We start from the raw sequence: 18771 nt of genomic DNA on the forward strand, positions 1-18771 counted from the left end.
TACTTGGACACTCCATAGATTTTGTTTTTAATTTGTTTTTAATGTTTATTTTTGAGAGAGAGAGAGACAGACCATGAGTAGGGAGGGGCAGAGAGAGAGAGACAGGGAGGGAGACACAGAATCCAAAGCAGGCTCCAGGCTCCAGGCTCCAGGCTCCAAGCTGTCAGCACAGAGCCCGATGAGGGGCTCGAACATACAAACTGCGAGATCATGACCTGAACCAAAGTCAGGTGCTCAACAGACTGAGCCACTCAGGTACCACCACCCACCCCCGTTGATTATTTTTAGTGGTAAAATATACAGAACATTTTAACCATTCATGAACGTACATTCGTTATATTCATGATGTTGTAAGACCATCACCATTATCCTTACCCCAAATTTTCGTCATCCCTACAAAAACTCTGTGCCCATGTAATGACTCCCCAAGCCCCCAGCCCTTCGCCCCTGGCAACTTCCACCCTGCTTTCTGTCCCTATGAATTTGCCTACTCTGCCTATCTCATAAAGCAGAATCATGCAGTATTTGTCCTTCTATGTCTGGCTTAGAGCCTTTCCAAGGTCCACACATGCTGCAACAGATGTCAAGATTTCCTTCCTTTTTAAGGCTGAGTAATATTCCATTGCGTGTATAGACTATAGGGTGTTTATGCACTCATCTGTTGATGGACGCTTGGGTTGTTTTCACCTTTTGACTTTTGTGAATAATGTCGTGTTTTGTGAATGTTTAAGACTGCCTTCAATTTCAGAAATGTTAGAATATGGAAAAAAACACCCACGCACCTTAGAATAAAAACAGATGTAGTGTTTCCCTATGTGGCTTGTTTTGAAGTGTGTAAATACTCACTAAGCATTTCCTATGTACAATGGATGCTAACTGGGGCACCTGGGTGTCTCCGTCGGTTGGGCGTCCGACTTCAGCACAGGTCCTGATCTCACCGTCCATGAGTTCGAGCCCCGCGTCGGGCTCTGTGCTGACAGCTCGGAGCCTGGAGCCTGCTTGGGATTCTGTGTCCCTCCCCTGCTCACACTCTGTCACTCTCTGTCAAAAATGAATAAATGTTAAAAACTAATAAATAAAACACTGTTCATGGTTTTGGAAGATTTAATGTATTACATGGTGTTAGATCACCACGTGAAAAGGTACAGTGTGTATCTTCTGGAAAAAACAAAGACCTTTGTATCTCTAGGTTTTGAATACTAATTTTTTTTTAATGTTTATTTATTTTGAGAGAGAGAGAGTGTGTGCTTGTGAGTCCGGGACGGGCAGACACAGAGGGAGGGAGAGAATCCCAAGCAGACTCCACACTCAACGCAGAGCCTGACATGGGGCTTGATCCCACGGCCGTGAGATCATGACCTGAGCTGAAATCAAGAGTCGGATGCTTAACCGGCTGAGCCACCCAGGCACCCCTTGAATACTAATTTTTAAGGGAATACTCAACATAGACTATAAACAAAAAGGGTTACGGTCTTTGAGTAATTTATTTGCACCTGAGAGTCTCAGCGAAATCAACGTGACGATGAGCCGGTGGCTGTGTTTTTGTCTCAGCAGAACCCGGGGTCTCTGTTCTCCATCCGGGTGGTGGGGCTTTCTCTGGCCTGCAGCTACTTATCCCCCCAGGACAGCCATCCCCTCAGTCACTGGGCAGTTGACAGGTAAGAGGACTGTTCCAGATTTGGTGAGAGAATGAGTGCAATTGTATTTGACTGGACTTCTTTGAGGTTCTGGGTTAGTAAATTGGTTGTAATCTTAGCTGCTCTTGATAACTTGCCTTCCAGTCCCGGCCACTCGTGTTAGGCCCTTAGACACATTCTGTGTCTTCAACCCATAGGTCTAGAGAAGGGCTGTGATGGCCACTTTGAAGATGAGGGGTCAGCGAGGTTCCCAGGGATTAGTTGACTCGCTCCTATGTGTGGAGCTAATGGCCGAGCCTGAATTGGAACCCATTTCCGCCTGAGCGAGAAACCCAAATGCGTTCAGTTAGGTCATGCTTCTGAATTGAGCCTGGATGTCCCGTCTGGGGTAGAGGAGAATTCTGCTCGAACCAAAGAACACTCTGGCTGCGACTGAGGCATAAAGCCGGTGTGCCCACCCCCACGGCCGTGCCAGGCAGCACCCACGGGCACCATGATACCCGAGAGGCGGTTTCACTCTACGACTTTTCTAACGCGTTTGCTCCTTTTCCCACAGACACAATGTGGTCCATCCCATCTTTAACTTCCTGGCTTGGTCCGCAAAAGCTGAACGAATCTATAACGTAGATGTGATATTGTGGTTTCCAATAAGAAATAGTATTGGGTCTCGCGACACAGAGCGCAGAAGACCCTTGGAATGCTTTTGGTGGTAACAGCCCCTTTCAACCACACCTGAGTTTATATGATTGAGGTGTCTTCTGGAAAGAACCTAAGGATGGGGCCTGGTTGCCAGGACAGCCAGTCATGTGATTAAAGGTTGGAACTACCAGTCCCATCCCCAGACCTCCGGGGAGCCAAGAGGGGCTGGAGATGGAATTCAGTCCCCAAGAGCCGATGATTAATCAATCATAGACCTGAGCAGAAATCAAGAGTCGGACGCTTAACTGAGCCATCCAGGTGCCCCATGTAATATTTTTTTAAAACACGAAAGGCCTAGGGGCGCCTGGGGTGGCTCATTCGGTTAAGCATTTGACTCTGACCCAGGTTATGATCTCGCGGTTCGTGGGTTCGAGCCCCCACATTGGGCTCCGTGCTGACAGCTCAGAGCCTGGAGCCTGTTTCAGATGCTGTGTCTCCCTCTCTCTCTGCCCCTCCCCCACTCACGCTCTGTCAAAAATAAACGTTAAAAAAAATAAGTAAATAAAGGCCTGGGGTGCCTGGATGGCTCAGTCGGTTAAGCGTCCAACTTCGGCTCAGGTCATGATCTCCCGGTCTGTGATTTCGAGCCCCGTGTTGGGCTCTGGGCTGATAGCTTGGAGCCTGGAGCCTGTTTCAGAATCCCTCTCTCTCTCTCTCTCTCTGTCCCACCCCGCTCATGCTCTATGTCTCTCTCTCTGAAAAATGAATAAACCTTAAAAAAAAAATTAAAGGGGCGCCTGGGTGGCTCAGCCGGTTAAGCGTCCGACTTTGGCTCAGGTCATGATCTCCCGGTCCGTGATTTCGAGCCCCGCGTCGGGCTCTGTGCTGACAACTCAGAGCCTGGAGTCTGTTTCAGATTGTGTCTCCCTCTCTCTCTCTGCTCCTCCCCCGCTCGCGCTCTGTCTCTCTCAGAAATAAACATTTAAAAAAAAATTTTTTTTTTAATTAAAAAAATTAAAGGCCTATTTGCCTCTCCCCCATTAGAGACCCGTATCTCCAGCCTAAATTTATCCCTGAGATACAGCCCGCCCCCCCCCCCCCAACCCGTGTCCTGCTTAACCGTCTCTCAGATGTGCCATCCAAACGTTTGCTGCTCGGAGCTCTTCCTGCTCAAGCCTTTCCTCCTCCTGCTCCTGTGTCAAAATGGTGGCCATGTGTCTACTGAGGGACCCAAGCTGGAAACCTGAGAGCCATTCTGGAGTCCTCTTCCTCATTTTCCCTCACCCTCAGCCCGTCCTCAAGCCTTCTTGTTCCGAACCCTGGCAGCTACTCAGCTCTGCTCCCTGTGTCCACGTTCACCGCCAACCCCTGGGTTTGGGCCCATGGAGCCTCTTGGCTCGATGCCCCGGGAGCCTCCAGACCAGGGGCCCTTCCCTCCCTGTCTGTCTGAAACCCTCCGGTGGCCCACGGGCATACGGTCCACGCTTCCGGTGGCAGAGCTCGCCACCCGCCCCTATCTCCCTGTGTGGCCTGCCCCTCACCGGGCTGAGGTCATTCCAGCGCAAGCCCTGCCCTCTGCTCCCGCCGAGCCCTCTGCCTGCAGGGCCGTTCTCCCCACCACTCTCCACTCGCCTGGCTGTCTCCTGCTCATCCTATGCAGGGAATCTCTGGGCACTCGCAGCCATCGCTTATGCGCGTCTCTCCCGTTAGACGCTGAGCTCCGTCAGAGAGGGTAGAGGGTAGGGATCGTGTCCGTGTGATGCTTGGAATCTCACCCTCCCTCCATAAACCCCGAGTGCTGCCCTCTTTCCTTTGAGTCAAGGCCGGGATCAGGAGGGGAGATCGTGCTGTCTCCTGGACGATGTTTCCACGCGAGGGGCAAACTCCACGTTGCTAGGCCCATACCTCTCCCTTTTTTGCGCCCCCAGGGGTTTTGTAGGACAGAATTAGGGCCTGAAGCTACCAGCTCTTTCTGCTCTCCCAACGTAGACGCCAACCGAAAAGTAGACTGAGGGTTGAGGCAGAGGGAGCTCAGTACGTTGGGCTTATCTGTGAGGCTGAGTCGAGGATGTGGCTCAGATGAGAGCATATCCTGTCGACTGTCTCCCCAGAATGGAATGTCATCGTCTCCCGTCAGCAGGGCTCGCTGAACTGGGAGGGCTCGCCCCAGACACACCTCGTTCCGTGCCCCCCCCACCCCCTCTTGCTCAGCACACTGTTAACGCAATTCCAGCCCAGACCTGGCAGTGCTCACCCACAGGACTTTGTACCTTCCATGAGCTCAAAGCCTGTTTTAGAATCTTCCTGGTGACAGTTAGGGACGCATGTGACACCCCCTCTTTTTTCTCGTGATATATTATTTACTTATTTTTTACTATTATTTTGAGAGAGAGAGAGAGAATACGAGTGGAGGAGGGGTAGACGGAGAGGGAGACACAGAACCCGAAGCAGGCTCCGGGCTCCGAGCCGTCAGCACAGAGCCCGATGCGGGGCTCGAACTCACGAACCGTGAGATCGTGAGCTGAGCCGAAGTCGGACGCTTAACCGACGGAGCCCCCCAGGCGCCCCTCTCGTGATACATTCTAAACGCTCGGGTACAGACAGACGTTGTCGTCACTCGTCTGTGTCTTGTGGATTTCGGGACAAAGCTTCGCCCTCTCCGCTCGCTCCTTGACTCGTCTGAAACGGGCTGAGCCCAAGCAGCTGGGAAGAGCTTACGGGGTGGTTTACTCTGAACGTTTCTGCGTCTTTGAGGGTCTGGAAGGGGAAGGCCTTTGAGGCCGTGGATGCGGTCGAGAGGTGCCTGTTCCACATTGCGGTAGAAGCAAAGTTAGAGGCCCGTAGGAGACGTTGTTGGAATTGGGGCGTCACATAGGACACCCAGGTGGCACTGCCCTCTAGACACCGAGAAGATGGCTGAGGCTTCAGTGGGAGAGTGGATCTGTGTCCTTGCTCACAAGGGAGCCAGTGGAGAACGGTCAGGGGTGGTGGGTTCCGGAGGAAGCCTTCAGCAGACCCAACTCCCCAGATTCCCAGCCTCGGTTACCCTCAGTTTTGCTGCTTCTGTTTGGAACAGCGGGTCCTGGGGTTGGAGGCAGAGGTGTGGGAAGGAGGCCCCGTGCTTTCTGATGGGCTCCCCGTTCTCTCCTCAGGGCTCTGCACCCCAGGAGGCCAGGAGGCCCCCCGCACGTCAAACTGGCTGTGGAGTGGGATAGTGATGCCAAGGGGCGGTGAGTTCAACAGCACTGGGCCCCAGCGGGGGGAGAGAAAGGCCTGCCTGTACACATAAGTCTGCCTGTGCCGGTTCCCCCCAATGTGACTGAAGGCAGTGCACACGCCTCCTTAATGCCACGTGATCCAGGCCTCTGAGAAACGCTAATGAGAATTGTGTGCATTAAAAAAAAATTTTTTTAATGTTTATTTTTGAGAGAGAGAGAGAGAGAGAGAGAGAGAGAGAGATTGAGAGCACAAGCAGGGGAGGGGCAGAGGGAGAGGGAGACACAGAATCCGAAGCAGGCTCCAGGCTCTGAGTTATCAGCACAGAGCCCGACGCAGGGCTCCAACTCACGAACTGTGAGATCGTGACCTGAGCCGTAGCTGGGTGCTTAACTGACTGAGCCACCCAGGTGCCCCCTAAGTTTCTGTTTTTTTGAGCATGCCCTGTGTTGGTCAAGTGAACCTTGTAGTCCAAGAGGACTATTCCAGGTGTATCCTATAAGCCTGCATGCCAGTTAGCAGGAAGGAGAAGGGAGAGGACCAAGAGATGCTTCCTTTTCTTAAAGGGCACTTACCAGAAGGTTCATACATCACTTTTTTATTGAGGAAAGAGAGGACAACAAAAATTGTGGGGCAACCAGCAGCTTCTAGGACATGTGTTTTTTTGTTTGTTTTTTAGAAATTTTTTTATTTTTTGTTTTAGTTTTTAATTTTTTTAATGTTTATTTACTTTTGAGAGAGAGAGAGAGACAGAGACAGAGTGTGAGTGGGGGAGGGACAGAGAGAGAGGGAGACACAGAATCCGAAGCAGGCTCTGGGCTCTGAGCTGTCAGCACAGAGCCCGACGCGGGTCTCGAACTCACAAACCGCGAGATCGTGACTTGAGCCGAGGTCGGACGCTCAACCGACTGAGCCCCCCAGGCGCCCCTATCTTTTCTTTTTAAAAACAATTTTTTTTAATGTTTATTTATTTTTTATTTTTAAGTGAGAGACACAAGAGTGTGAGTGGGGGAGGGGCAGAGAGAGAGAGAGAGAGAGAGAGAGAGAGAGAGAGAATCTGAAGAAGGCTCCAGGCTCTGAACTGTCAGCCCAGAGCCCAACACGGGGCTCAAACTCACAAATGTTGAGATCGTGACCTGAGCCGAAGTCGGACGCTCAACCGACTGAGCCCCCCAGGCGCCCCAACAATTGCGTGCATTTAAACAGTGACAGTAAGAGTGATGATCACTGTGGTGGGTGGCGTTCGGAGTGGTACCAGTGCCGGCCATTGCTCTGGCCGCTTCACGTGGATGCGGTTTATTTCATCATTCTCGCCCCCTGCGAGGTCGGTGCCACCACCGTCCAGTTTCCGGATGCGGCGACGGAGGCCCAGAGAGGGTGACCAGTCGCTCGGTGTCCACACAGCTCGTGCCCATGGCAGAGCCGGCATTGGAACCCAGGTGTCCGGTTCAAGCCCGTGCTCTTCGGTCACGAACCTTGGCCGTTCCTGTAATACCGAGTGCGCGTGGCCTACGTTGCGAAAGGGACACCGTTCAGTCCGGCGGGTTTTATTCGCCTCCTCCGAGGGGCCAGGCCCTGCGCTGGAGGGGGAGACAGACAAGCAGCCCAGCGCTGGGTCCCTCCTGGAGCTGGTAGGGGAGACACCGGGAATTCCCGTCAAAGAGAGTGAGCGCCAGCTGGGGCGGCTTGGCCTCACCCGGTGGGTGCCGTGAGTAGCGACAGGTGAGAAGCCCCAATGCCGTCGGCTTCCTCTCCCGGCAGCCTGTTCGGGAGCCCCCAGGAGGAGCGGGTCCAGGACGCGGAGAGCGTGTGGCGGCAGCAGGAGGCACACCAGCAACCCAGCTGCACCCTGGACGAGTGCTTTCAGTTCTACACCAAGGAGGAGCAGGTGTCTCCCGGAGGGAGGGTGCACGCCCGGGGCTGGGGAGGGAGCGGGTGGCCGCGGTGCGGCGGAGCGGGGTGGCTCACGGTCCCGGTGGTTTCCTTTCCAGCTGGCTCAGGACGATGCGTGGAAGTGTCCACACTGCAAGGCCCTCCAGCAGGGCACGGTGAAGCTGAGTCTCTGGACCCTGCCTGACATCCTCATCATCCACCTGAAAAGGTTCTGTCAGGTGGGCGAGAGGAGAAACAAGCTGTCCACGCTGGTGAAGTTTCCGCTCTCCGGCCTCAACATGGCCCCCCACGTGGCCCAGAGAAACGCGGGCCCCAAGCCCGCGACAGGCCCCTGGCCTTCCTGGGAGCAGCCGGCCTGCCTGCCCGCCAGCTGCCCGTGGGACTTCCTGTACGACTTGTATGCCGTCTGCAACCACCACGGCGGTCTGCAAGGTGGGCATTACACAGGTGAGCCTCGCCTCCCGGTTCGTGGCGGCCGTGGTCACGTGTCCGTGACTGCGGCCCGAGCTCCAGGATGCCCCGGGAAGAGGTGCCCCCACGAGGCCGAGCTTACTCCGGCACTGGGCATACGCAGACCCCTCGGCCGCCGCACATCAGGCACCTGCCAGAGAGCAGTGGACCGGGTCCAAGCCGTAATGTTGAGTTGGGATGGTGGTTGGAACATCAGCTTAGCTGCAGCCTGAGCGTTTGGCCCCAGCAAATATAGGAGGGTCACCGTTGGAACCCGAGAGAGGCACGTTAATCCTCATCTGTGGTTCTACACACTGTGTCTTATCAGGTCTGGTGTTTTTTATTTCTGGGGCGTACGTTTAACTGCCCTCCCTCAGAGGAGCTTGAGAGGGGTGGACAGCAGCAAAGACAGAGACAGACGGCTGGGTGACTAGTTCACGATCAGGCACCATGGCCTGTGCTATTCGAGAACAACAGACTGTGTCACGGGAGAAGATGCTTTACGATGTTTCATTTTCGTTCTTGGGAAGTGCACTGTTTCTAAGGTTCCAAGGCACCTTCGATTTGGAAAGCACCGGGCTGGGTGGAAAATCTGGGACCATCACTCATTCTTTCTTAAGTCAAATTTCAGACACAGACAGTGAACAGGCATTCAGTGCCTGGCATTATGAAAGGGTTTGATTGATTGTTTCTGTGATAGAGGTAAGGCCCCTCTGAGGATAGCGCCTGCTCTCCAAGAGCTAAAGGAACGAGCTGTGTGAATAATGGGCTAATAGGAGGAAGACCATTATGGGCTACTAGCATGTGCAAAGGCCCTGAGGCAGAGTTTGGTGTGTTTAAGAACTGATGAAAGCCCATCATGGCTGAAGTGTAGAGACCCAGGGGTAAGTAACACAAATGAGGCCGGAGAGGTGGGCACTACATGTAGGCCGTGGACGAGAGTTTGCATTTTTTCCAAAGCGTAACGGGAAGCCATTACAAGGTTTTAGGCAAAAGAATAATAAAGACATAAAGACATAATCTAGTTCGAAAATTGAGGGTGTAGCTCTGCTCTGTGGAAAACAGGTAGAGTAGAAGTTGGGAGTTCCGGTTAGGAATTTCTGGGGCTCAAATCAGAGATGGTGTTGGCCGGGACTCGGGGGACTCAGGAGGTGACAGTTGGGGTATTTGAGATGAATTTTGGAAGTCGAATCAGCAAGATTGGCTTTTGGACTGGGCGTGGGGTGGAAGGGAAGGGGAGGGCAAAGATGAGCCCCTAGGTGCCTGGTTTGGGTTGGTGCAGGGCTCAGCTAATGATGGCCTGCCGGCCAAATCCAGTCCAGTACCTGATTTTGTATAGCCTGCGAGTTAAAATATGATTTCTACATTTCAAAAAGTGGTAAAGTATATATATGTGTATACATATATATATATATATATATATGTGTGTGTGTGTGTGTATGTATGTATATTATATATGTGTGTATATATATATATATATATATATGCACACAGAGACTGGCCATATGTGATCTGTAAAGCCTAAGCTATATATATATATATATATATATACACACATATATATATATATATTTATATATGTGTGTATATATATGTGTATATATATATTATATATGTATATATAAAAATATATATAAAATATGATTTTTACATTTCAAAAAGTGGTAAAATATATGTGTATATATATACGTGTGTATGTGTATATATTATATATGTGTGTGTATATATATATATATATATGCACACAGAGACTGGCCATATGTGATCTGTAAAGCCTAAGCTATATATATATATATATATATATATATACACACACATATATATATATATATTTATATATGTGTGTATATATATGTGTATATATATATTATATATGTATATATAAAAATATATATAAAATATGATTTTTACATTTCAAAAAGTGGTAAAATATATGTGTATATATATACGTGTGTATGTGTATATATTATATATGTGTGTGTATATATATATATATATATGCACACAGAGACTGGCCATATGTGATCTGTAAAGCCTAAGCTATATATATATATTATATATATATATATGTGTGTGTGTGTGTGTGTGAGTGATATATGTATGTATAAAAATATATATAAAATATGATTTTTACATTTCAAAAAGTGGTAAAATATATATATGTGTATATATGTATACATGTGTATATATATATATGTGTATATATATGTGTGTGTTATATATATATTATATATGCATGTGTATATACATATATACTGGCCATATGTGATCTGTAAAGCCTAGCTATTTGCTGTGTGGCTCATTACAGAAAAGTGGGCGGACCCTGTATTCTTGGGTGATGGTACCTTTCACTGAGATGTGGAGGGAAAGGAAAAGAATGTTTTGTCACAATTGTTTCAAAGGTGGTAAGAATCTTACTTATGGACATTTTCCTAAATGTTTTGCTTTAGTTCTTAGGCAGGAAAGAAGCATACCATAATCCCAAAAGCATTGTTTTCAGTGGCCTGCTGAATCAGAGATGTGCATCTCGAAACTTCTCAAGGAGCAGGGCGAATGGGGACATTATCGTCTGGCTAAATAATTCGGGGCTCCCTGTTACCGGAGTTTTTGCCCAAGCAGGGGTTCTAATGTAAGGATTCAGACTCAAAGTAACGGCACGCTTTTTATCGGTGAGCAGCTGGGTGTGTAACTGATTGATCTTTCTGATTCCACAAAACTCACTTCTGGCCCGAAACGGACCGATCTTTCTCACTCTGTTACAAACACGTCCGTTTTTCAGCTGTGCTGGCTAGAGACGCCTTTCTGTTTTGAAGGGGCTGCGATAACTGGCACGGGGGTTTTGGACTTTTGCAGCCTATTGCCGGAACTCTCTGGACGGACAGTGGTACAGTTTTGATGACAGCACAGTGGAACCGCTCCCGGAAGATGAGGTCAGCACGCGAGGGGCTTACATCCTGTTTTATCAGAAACGGAACAGCATCCCCCCCTGGTCAGCCAGCGGTTCCATGAGAGGTACGTGCTGTCCCCCCGCAAGGAGAGGGGCACTGGGGAGGTTCCCTGTCACACATCAAGGACCAGGAGAGGTAGGCACGGGTCTGGAAGGGGGAGATCTGCTGCTTGGAGACGTGGGTTCCCATTGGTAGGGATGTACAATGCACACAGTAAAACCCAAGAAGGGGAAAAGAATACGAATAATAATTTCGCAGCAGGTGACTCTTGGTAGTTTTGGGATTTCAGGTTTCCAGGCTCCCTCGTATCGAGCCAGCCTTTATAATTAAGCTTGTGCGACATATTCCTGTGTCCATCCTATTAGAAAGGGCGGGGCGGTTATTAGGGACTCCGGGTCTCAGCAGGAAAGGTAGCTGCTTAACCCCCTCCAGAGACACATCTAGTAAACAACCTCAGACTTGGAAGTCTGCAGGAAATTTTTAAAAAGGATCAAAGTTGACCTTTTTATGTGATTTGTTTCACTCTGCAATCCTATCCTTATCTTTGGGATGGGAGAGCTTTTTTTGTTTGTTCGTTTTAATTGCCTCTGTGTTCTTCCTAATAATTATTGGAAGGCAGGCAAATTAAACCAAAATGCCCCAGGAGGTCTAAATCAACCCTAATGCGAAGTCTGCCTTTCTCTCTTTTTTGTAAATTTTTTTAACATTTATTTTTGAGACAGAGAGAGACAGAGCATGAACGGGGGAGGGTCAGAGAGAGGGAGACACAGAATCCGAAACAGGATCCAGGCTCTGAGCTGTCCACACAGAGCCCCACGTGGGGCTCGAACTCACGGACCGTGAGATCATGACCTGATCTCGACCAAAGTCGGCCGCTTAACTGACTGAGCCCCCCAGGCGCCCCACCTGCCTTTCTCTTAAAGAAGATAGGACAAGTGGAAAACCTAGCCTGTTGAGAAAACTAGAGATGATGGCAAGTACTGTCAGGAGAAACTTTTTTTTTTAAGTTTTTATTTTTATTTTTTTATTTTATTTTTTGGGAAATGAAGGGGGGAGAGAGAGAGAGAGAGAGAGAGAGAGTCCCTAGCAGGCTCTGCACTGTCAATGCAGAGCCAGATGCTCTGTGAGATCATGACCTGAGCTGAAACCAAGAGTTGGCCGCCCCACGGACTGAGCCCCCCAGGCACCCCAGGAAAAGCATTTCAGAACTCATCAACACGCTGACCTTTCTGTGCCCAAATGCCTTTCCCTAAATTTTCAGCTTGGTCACGTGGCTAATCCGTAGCGGGTTTCTCCTCTGGTCATGACTTTGGCTTGTGTGATTCTGCTTGGGTTGTACCATCCCGGGGCTCGGGGGGGTTGGGAGCCTGGCTTCCAGAAGCTCCTTTGGGGACCTCCGACGGGGTGGGGCTGGTTCCAGCCTTCCCTCTGGCTTCCAGAAGCTCCTTTGGGGACCCCCGACGGGGTGGGGCTGGGTCCAGGCTTCCCTCTGGCTTCCAGAAGCTCCTTTGGGGACCCCCGACGGGGTGGGGCTGGGTCCAGGCTTCCCTCTGGCTTCCAGAAGCTCCTTTGGGGACCCCCGACGGGGTGGGGCTGGGTCCAGCCTTCCCTCTGGCTTCCAGAAGCTCCTTTGGGGACCCCCGACGGGGTGGGGCTGGGTCCAGCCTTCCCTCTGGCTTCCAGAAGCTCCTTTGGGGACCCCCGACGGGGTGGGGCTGGGTCCAGCCTTCCCTCTGGCTTCCAGAAGCTCCTTTGGGGACCCCCGACGGGGTGGGGCTGGGTCCAGGCTTCCCTCTGGCTTCCAGAAGCTCCTTTGGGGACCCCCGACGGGGTGGGGCTGGGTCCAGCCTTCCCTCTGGCTTCCAGAAGCTCCTTTGGGGACCCCCGACGGGGTGGGGCTGGGTCCAGCCTTCCCTCTGGCTTCCAGAAGCTCCTTTGGGGACCCCCGACAGGGTGGGGCTGGGTCCAGCCTTCCCTCTGGCTTCCAGAAGCTCCTTTGGGGACCCCCGACGGGGTGGGGCTGGGTCCAGGCTTCCCTCTGGCTTCCAGAAGCTCCTTTGGGGACCCCCGACGGGGTGGGGCTGGGTCCAGGCTTCCCTCTGGCTTCCAGAAGCTCCTTTGGGGACCCCCGACGGGGTGGGGCTGGGTCCAGGCTTCCCTCTGGCTTCCAGAAGCTCCTTTGGGGACCCCCGACGGGGTGGGGCTGGGTCCAGGCTTCCCTCTGGCTTCCAGAAGCTCCTTTGGGGACCCCCGACGGGGTGGGGCTGGGTCCAGGCTTCCCTCTGGCTTCCAGAAGCTCCTTTGGGGACCCCCGACGGGGTGGGGCTGGGTCCAGCCTTCCCTCTGGCTTCCAGAAGCTCCTTTGGGGACCCCCGACGGGGTGGGGCTGGGTCCAGGCTTCCCTCTGGCTTCCAGAAGCTCCTTTGGGGACCCCCGACGGGGTGGGGCTGGGTCCAGGCTTCCCTCTGGCTTCCAGAAGCTCCTTTGGGGACCCCCGACGGGGTGGGGCTGGGTCCAGGCTTCCCTCTCTGCGTCCCGCAGGTTCCACCAGCTCCTCCTTCTCCGATCACTGGCTCCTTCGACTCGGGAGCAGTAACAGCAGTGCGAGGGGGAGCCTGCTGTCCTGGAGCTCCAGCCCCGGCCCCTCCCGGCCCCCGGCGTCTGACCCTCCCGTCTTCACCAACGGCCTCTCCGATCAGGAAAAGGGTATGTCCTATCGTGTCGGTAAGATTGGCCGATTCTATTTTCACTTGCCTTAACGGCCTCTGCTCCTCGGCTTTGAGTGTGAAGTGTCCGTCAGGGGCACCTGGGGGGCTCAGTCGGTTGAGCACCCAACTTCGGCTCAGGTCATGATCTCACGGTTCGTGAGTTCGAGCCCCACGTCGGGCTCTGTGCCGACAGCTCGGAGCCTGGAGCCTGCTTCGGATTCTGTGTCTCCCTCTCTCTCTGCCCCTCTCCCACTCATGCTCTGTCTCTCTCTCTCAAAAAATAAGCATTAAACAATTTGAAAAAAAGTGCCCGTCATTAGGAGAGACATCCATGTCTCCTATGGGGTCTTCTGTGACCAGCCGTCTCCCTCCGCCTCCTCCCCTGCCCGCTGCCCTCCAGCCGCAGGTACGTTCTTTCTCTGCTCCCTGGAGCGTGCCGTCTAATGGGGAAGATAACATGTAAACCAGTAGATGTGTGTAACGATCTGGTATAAAGCAGGGACAAGGGGAGGTAGATCATCAGAGGAATCTAGCCTGGGGGTGGGAGAGAAAGGATGCAGGGGCCCCGTTAGAACGGGGCGGGTGGGGAAGGTCCTTCTGCAGTGACAGCTTTGGAGCAGACACCTGAGAGACAGAGAGAGGGAGTGGTGGAGAAGGTTGGGCATGTGCTCCGGGCAGGGGAGCTCCGAGGTGGGGGTGAGTGTGGGATGCATGTGAGAGAGGCAGAGGGACGGGAGCAGTGGCCAGAGAAGACAGCTAGAGATCGACGGGCCGGGGCTCAGCGTACCTTTGGCTCGTGGTACAAAGTTGGCTTTTGGTCCCCAGGGCAGTGAGTAGCTATTGGGGAATTTTGAGCTGGGATTTATATTTTCACCAAGTCTGCTCTGGGACTCCATCACAAGGGGGCGGGACAAGGGTGGGAGGCCAGGTTGGGGTGATGACTGTGGTCATCTGAGCCAGAGAGGCCCAGATGACGGCAGCTCGTGTTTATATTTTCTTCTGGGACATAGAGCACGTTGGCATCCAGACGATCCAGTTAGGATTCAGATGATCCTCTCCCTAGAGGAAGAAAATAATGGTGGTGCAAGAAAGGCAGGGGATAACCACAGAAACAGTCCGTCCGGAAAATCTCTGAGCACTCGTGTGCATGCCTGTGCGCCCCTTTGCTCAGAAAGCACCAGCACGTACTAATTACTTACTGTTTCCGTGTGTCCTCTTAGCTCCTGAATTAGTTTTTAAAATAAGATTTTTCAGTGGCGCCCGGGTGGCTCAGTCGGTTAAGCATCCAGCTCTTGATTTCGGCTCAGGTCATAATTTCACAGTTCGTGAGATCGAGCCCCACATCGGGCTCTGCAATGACAGTGTGGAGCCTGCTTGGGATTCTCTCTCTCTCTACCCCTCCCCTGCTCATTTTCTCTCTCTCTCTCTCTCTCTCTCTCTCTCTCTCTCTCTCTCTCTCTCTCAAATAAAAAAATAAGATCTTTTTAACGTAGATATGATATATATATATATATATATATACACAGAGAAGTGTGTTAATCACAAATGCACATCTAATGAATTATCCTAAAATGTACACACCCATATAACCGTCACCCAGATTGCGAAATAGAACGTTGCAGGCCCTCCCTACCCCCTTGTATCTCTCTCAGTCATTACTGTTTCCCTCTTTTCCAGAGGGGGGACTATTATTCTGACTTCTGATGCTATAGATCAGTCTTGCCTGTGTCGGAACTTTATGTAAATGGAGTCGTACAGTACATATATTTTCCTGTTCGGTTTCCTTTGCTCAGCACCATATCTGTTTAAATTAATGTATGTTGTGTGTGACTTTATTCCATTGGTAAAAAAAAAAAAAAAAAAAAAAAAAAAAAAAGCAGCCCTGGAAATAACTCAGCCACCTAAAGTTCTCTGCACAGACATCTAAGTTCCCATGAGAGACAGAGGCAGATGGACAGAGACATTGTTGTCTGTTGACTGTTGATGATGGTCAGTAAACACCAAAAGCAGGGATTTGGGAAAGAAAGCACAGTGGGTGGGGTGGGAAGAACCACTTCCTTTTTCCTGTGGGCTCATGGATGGGCTGAAATCGATCTCAGAGGCCGATCTGGAAAAGTTTGGCTTGATCATCAGGGGAAGCACCTTGAGTTACAAATTTACAGATTCTTTTTTTTTTTTTAACGTTTATTCATTTTTTTTGAGATATGGAGAGAGAGCGAGTGGGGGAGGAGCAGAGAGGGAGGGAGAGACACACACAGAACCCAAAGCAAGCTCCAGGCTCTGAGCTGTCAGCGCAGTGCCTGACGTGGGGCTCGATTTACAGATTCTTTTTTTTTTTTTTAATTTTTTTTTTAAACATTTATTTATTTTTGAGACAGAGACAGAGCATGACCGGGGGAGGGTCAGAGAGAGAGGGAGACACAGAATCTGAGACAGGCTCCAGGCTCTGAGCTGTCAGCACAGAGCCTGACACGGGGCTCGAACTCACAGACCGCAAGATCATGACCTGAGCTGAAGTCAGCTGCTTAACCGACTGAGCCACCTAAGTGCCCCTCGATTTACAGATTCTTAAGTTCCTTGGTGATGCTGTAGAAATCCCTGTAAGACTGCCCCCACGTTATAAGAAGAGTTCATATTTTATTTACGTATTCTCTTGTGGTTGGATACTGGGGTAGTTTCTGGTGTGGGCTGTCACCAGTGGTCCTGCTGTGCACATCTTTGCTCATGTGTTTTTGTCGTGCGTACGTCTGCACATGGGCATCTGGGAGTGAGATTGTACCTGGGCGTAGCCTATGTGTTCATTCATCAGCTATTTACGTCTTTATACATTGTGTCACCGTTGTATCAAAGTGGCCAACAGGGCACCTGACATGTAGCAGGCTCTTGTTACGTTTTTGTGAGTGAATGCATGTGATGATACAATCTTGAGGCTACAGGTGGTTTTAGAGCATCTTTGAATCCAACACTCTGTTTTAGGATGGTTTATGTGTCCCAGTTGGGTTAACTGTTTCTTAGGGTTTGGCATCTTGGCTCCCAGTATTTCGCAGTTAGAAAGAATACTGATCGGAGCGTCTCTACGTGCCTATGACATGTGTCTGATTTCCTTAGAGTGCGTTTTGTTTTTTTTTGTTGTTTTGTTTTTTTTTTTTTTTTTTTTTTTTTTTTTGTGGAAGCCAAGTGTTTAACGTTATGTTCTGACCCACCCTGTCTGTGGACTTTCCTTTTCCCCTCTCGTGATGCACATGGAGGCAGCGTCTGGTGAACACACACACACACACCAAAGGCATTCTTTCCCAAGCTTGTCCACCCCATCAGCATGAGCCTCTGACGCGCTCATAAATCCATCCCAGTTCTGTTCCAGTGGCCTGGAACCTTAGGCCACGTCTCAGTTCTCCCAGGGGGAAGTGTATTTCATGCCTCCACTGGGAGGCAACTTTAAAAAAATTTTTTTTTTAATATTTATTATCGAAAGACAGAGTCAGAGCATGAGCAGGGGAGGGGCAGAGGGAGAGGGAGACACAGAATCCGAAGCAGGGTCCAGGCTCCGAGCCGTCAGCATAGAGCCTGACGTGGGCTTGAACTCACAAACCGCAAGATCATGACCTGAGCCGAAGTCAGACGCCCAACCGACTGAGCCACCCAGGCGCCCCAACTGGGAGGCAACTTTAAAAGATGGCCCAGCTTTTCAACATGGTACTCAGCCCGGAGTCAGGCACAGATTCAGAGACACCCCCCCCCCCCCCCCCCCCGCTGCCACCACTCCCCAAGAGACAGAGAGCGCTAGGGTGGGAGGGGAAGGAATATGGATGAATAACTTTATCCCAGCCCCTGGCCGGCATTTTACTTCTCCGTCTGGTCACCAGCATCTCCAAGAGGGTGAAATGAAAAGCCCTTTTGCAGAGGAGAAAGCCGACGCTGGGAAGTCCCCAGGTGCAAGCTCGCCTCCTTGGAGAAGTGAGGGGTGCAGAGAGACCCCGCTCCCTCTGGCTGCGGGCATCCTGCCTCTGTGGCTGCTAGCTATAAATTCCAAACTGGAGATCATGCCGTGTGGACCCCGCAAGAGCCTTGCTTGCAAAGGGAGCGTTCCCTCTTGACGTTTGACTAAAACGGCGGTGGGCTTTGGAGCCTGTTGAGGTGGTTGAAAACCCAGCCTCATTTTCTTGTTAGCGGTCAGCCTGGGCAACATCCAGCCCCAGCATATAGGTCTCCGTGGGGGGTGGGTACCACCCAATCTCCCCCTGGGTTTGGGGGAGAGTTTTGTCACCGTCAACACGAGTACAGGGGACTAAGTAGCACGGAGTCCCCAGCGGGCAGGACCAGAGATGGAGTCGTTTCAGGACAGAATTGTCCCTCCCAAATGCCAAGCAGGCCTCTGGAGAGAAACCCTGACAGCTTGGGAACTGCATCCTTCCAGTAGCCCTAGTTATGGGATGTGGGAATGGGGAAGGCATTTGGACCAAAAGGGCTGGATCCAAAGAATATTGAAGGGGACTGCATCTTCTGTAATTGGGGACAGGTGTCAGGAAAAGCTCTCCAAGGAGAAGGATGTAAAAACACCTTACTTGTGCAAGTTTTATAAAAATAAAACCATGTATGTGATGGGGCGCCTGGGTGGCTCAGTCAGTTGAGCATCAGACTCTTGCTTTCGGCTCAGGTCATGATCCCAGAGTTGTGGGATTGAGCCCCACGTCGGGCTCCGTGCTGAATATATGGAGACTGCTTCAGATTCTCTCTCTCCCTCTGCCCCTCCCCTGCTCGCTCTCTCTCTCTCTCTCTCTCGCTCTCTCTCTCTCTCTGTGTCTCTCTGTTAAATAGGAAACAAAGAAAGCAAGACCATGTGAAAAAATTGCTGGGGTCTTACGCAGAAGCCCCTCAGGTGAATAAGGGCTCCCCTCAGGTGGATAAGGGGTCCCGGGGCTTCAGCTTTACGATCGAGGTGCTTTTGATGATTGATTTTCTCTACGACTTTTATTGGGCCTTCCAAGGTTTTCCTTCTCACTTGAAGTGCTTTCCAGGTACTACATTATTTCCACTTTTATTTCCTCTTTAAAAGTTATCTGGGAGTTTCAAGCGTTTATGATTTGGGGGTCTCCCTGTAACTCTCTCTAATTTTGTGGATGGTGAGCCAAGAATGTGGTTTTCCAAAAGCATTCCCTTTTTGTGATACAGTAAGTACATGATTATTATTTTGTTGATGTTCTTTGCACGCGTGGAGTCGTGTTGACCGTGTCTATGTGAGGTCGTAGCTCTTAAATCAGGTGAGTCGGTTTTTGGATTCAG

At 51.0% G+C, this 18771-nt stretch overlaps 1 protein-coding gene across 2 annotated transcripts in view; it reads left to right on the forward strand.

Annotated features, from left to right (window-relative positions):
- USP43 (ubiquitin specific peptidase 43) overlaps positions 1-18771 on the forward strand; it is a 63185-nt gene that overhangs the window by 33798 nt on the left and 10616 nt on the right. Inside the window, exons 9-14 of one of the 2 annotated variants that reach the window (XM_042967274.1) lie at positions 1555-1658; positions 5429-5506; positions 7254-7380; positions 7484-7832; positions 10689-10847; positions 13325-13489. In XM_042967274.1, the coding sequence (XP_042823208.1) occupies positions 1555-1658; positions 5429-5506; positions 7254-7380; positions 7484-7832; positions 10689-10847; positions 13325-13489 (982 nt within the window). The remainder of the gene's footprint in view (positions 1-1554; positions 1659-5428; positions 5507-7253; positions 7381-7483; positions 7833-10688; positions 10848-13324; positions 13490-18771) is intronic. The other variant, XM_042967275.1, reaches the window with a different exon arrangement.

The sequence above is a fragment of the Panthera tigris genome, chromosome E1 (genome assembly GCF_018350195.1).
Source record: "Panthera tigris isolate Pti1 chromosome E1, P.tigris_Pti1_mat1.1, whole genome shotgun sequence".
Lineage (NCBI taxonomy): Eukaryota > Metazoa > Chordata > Mammalia > Carnivora > Felidae > Panthera > Panthera tigris.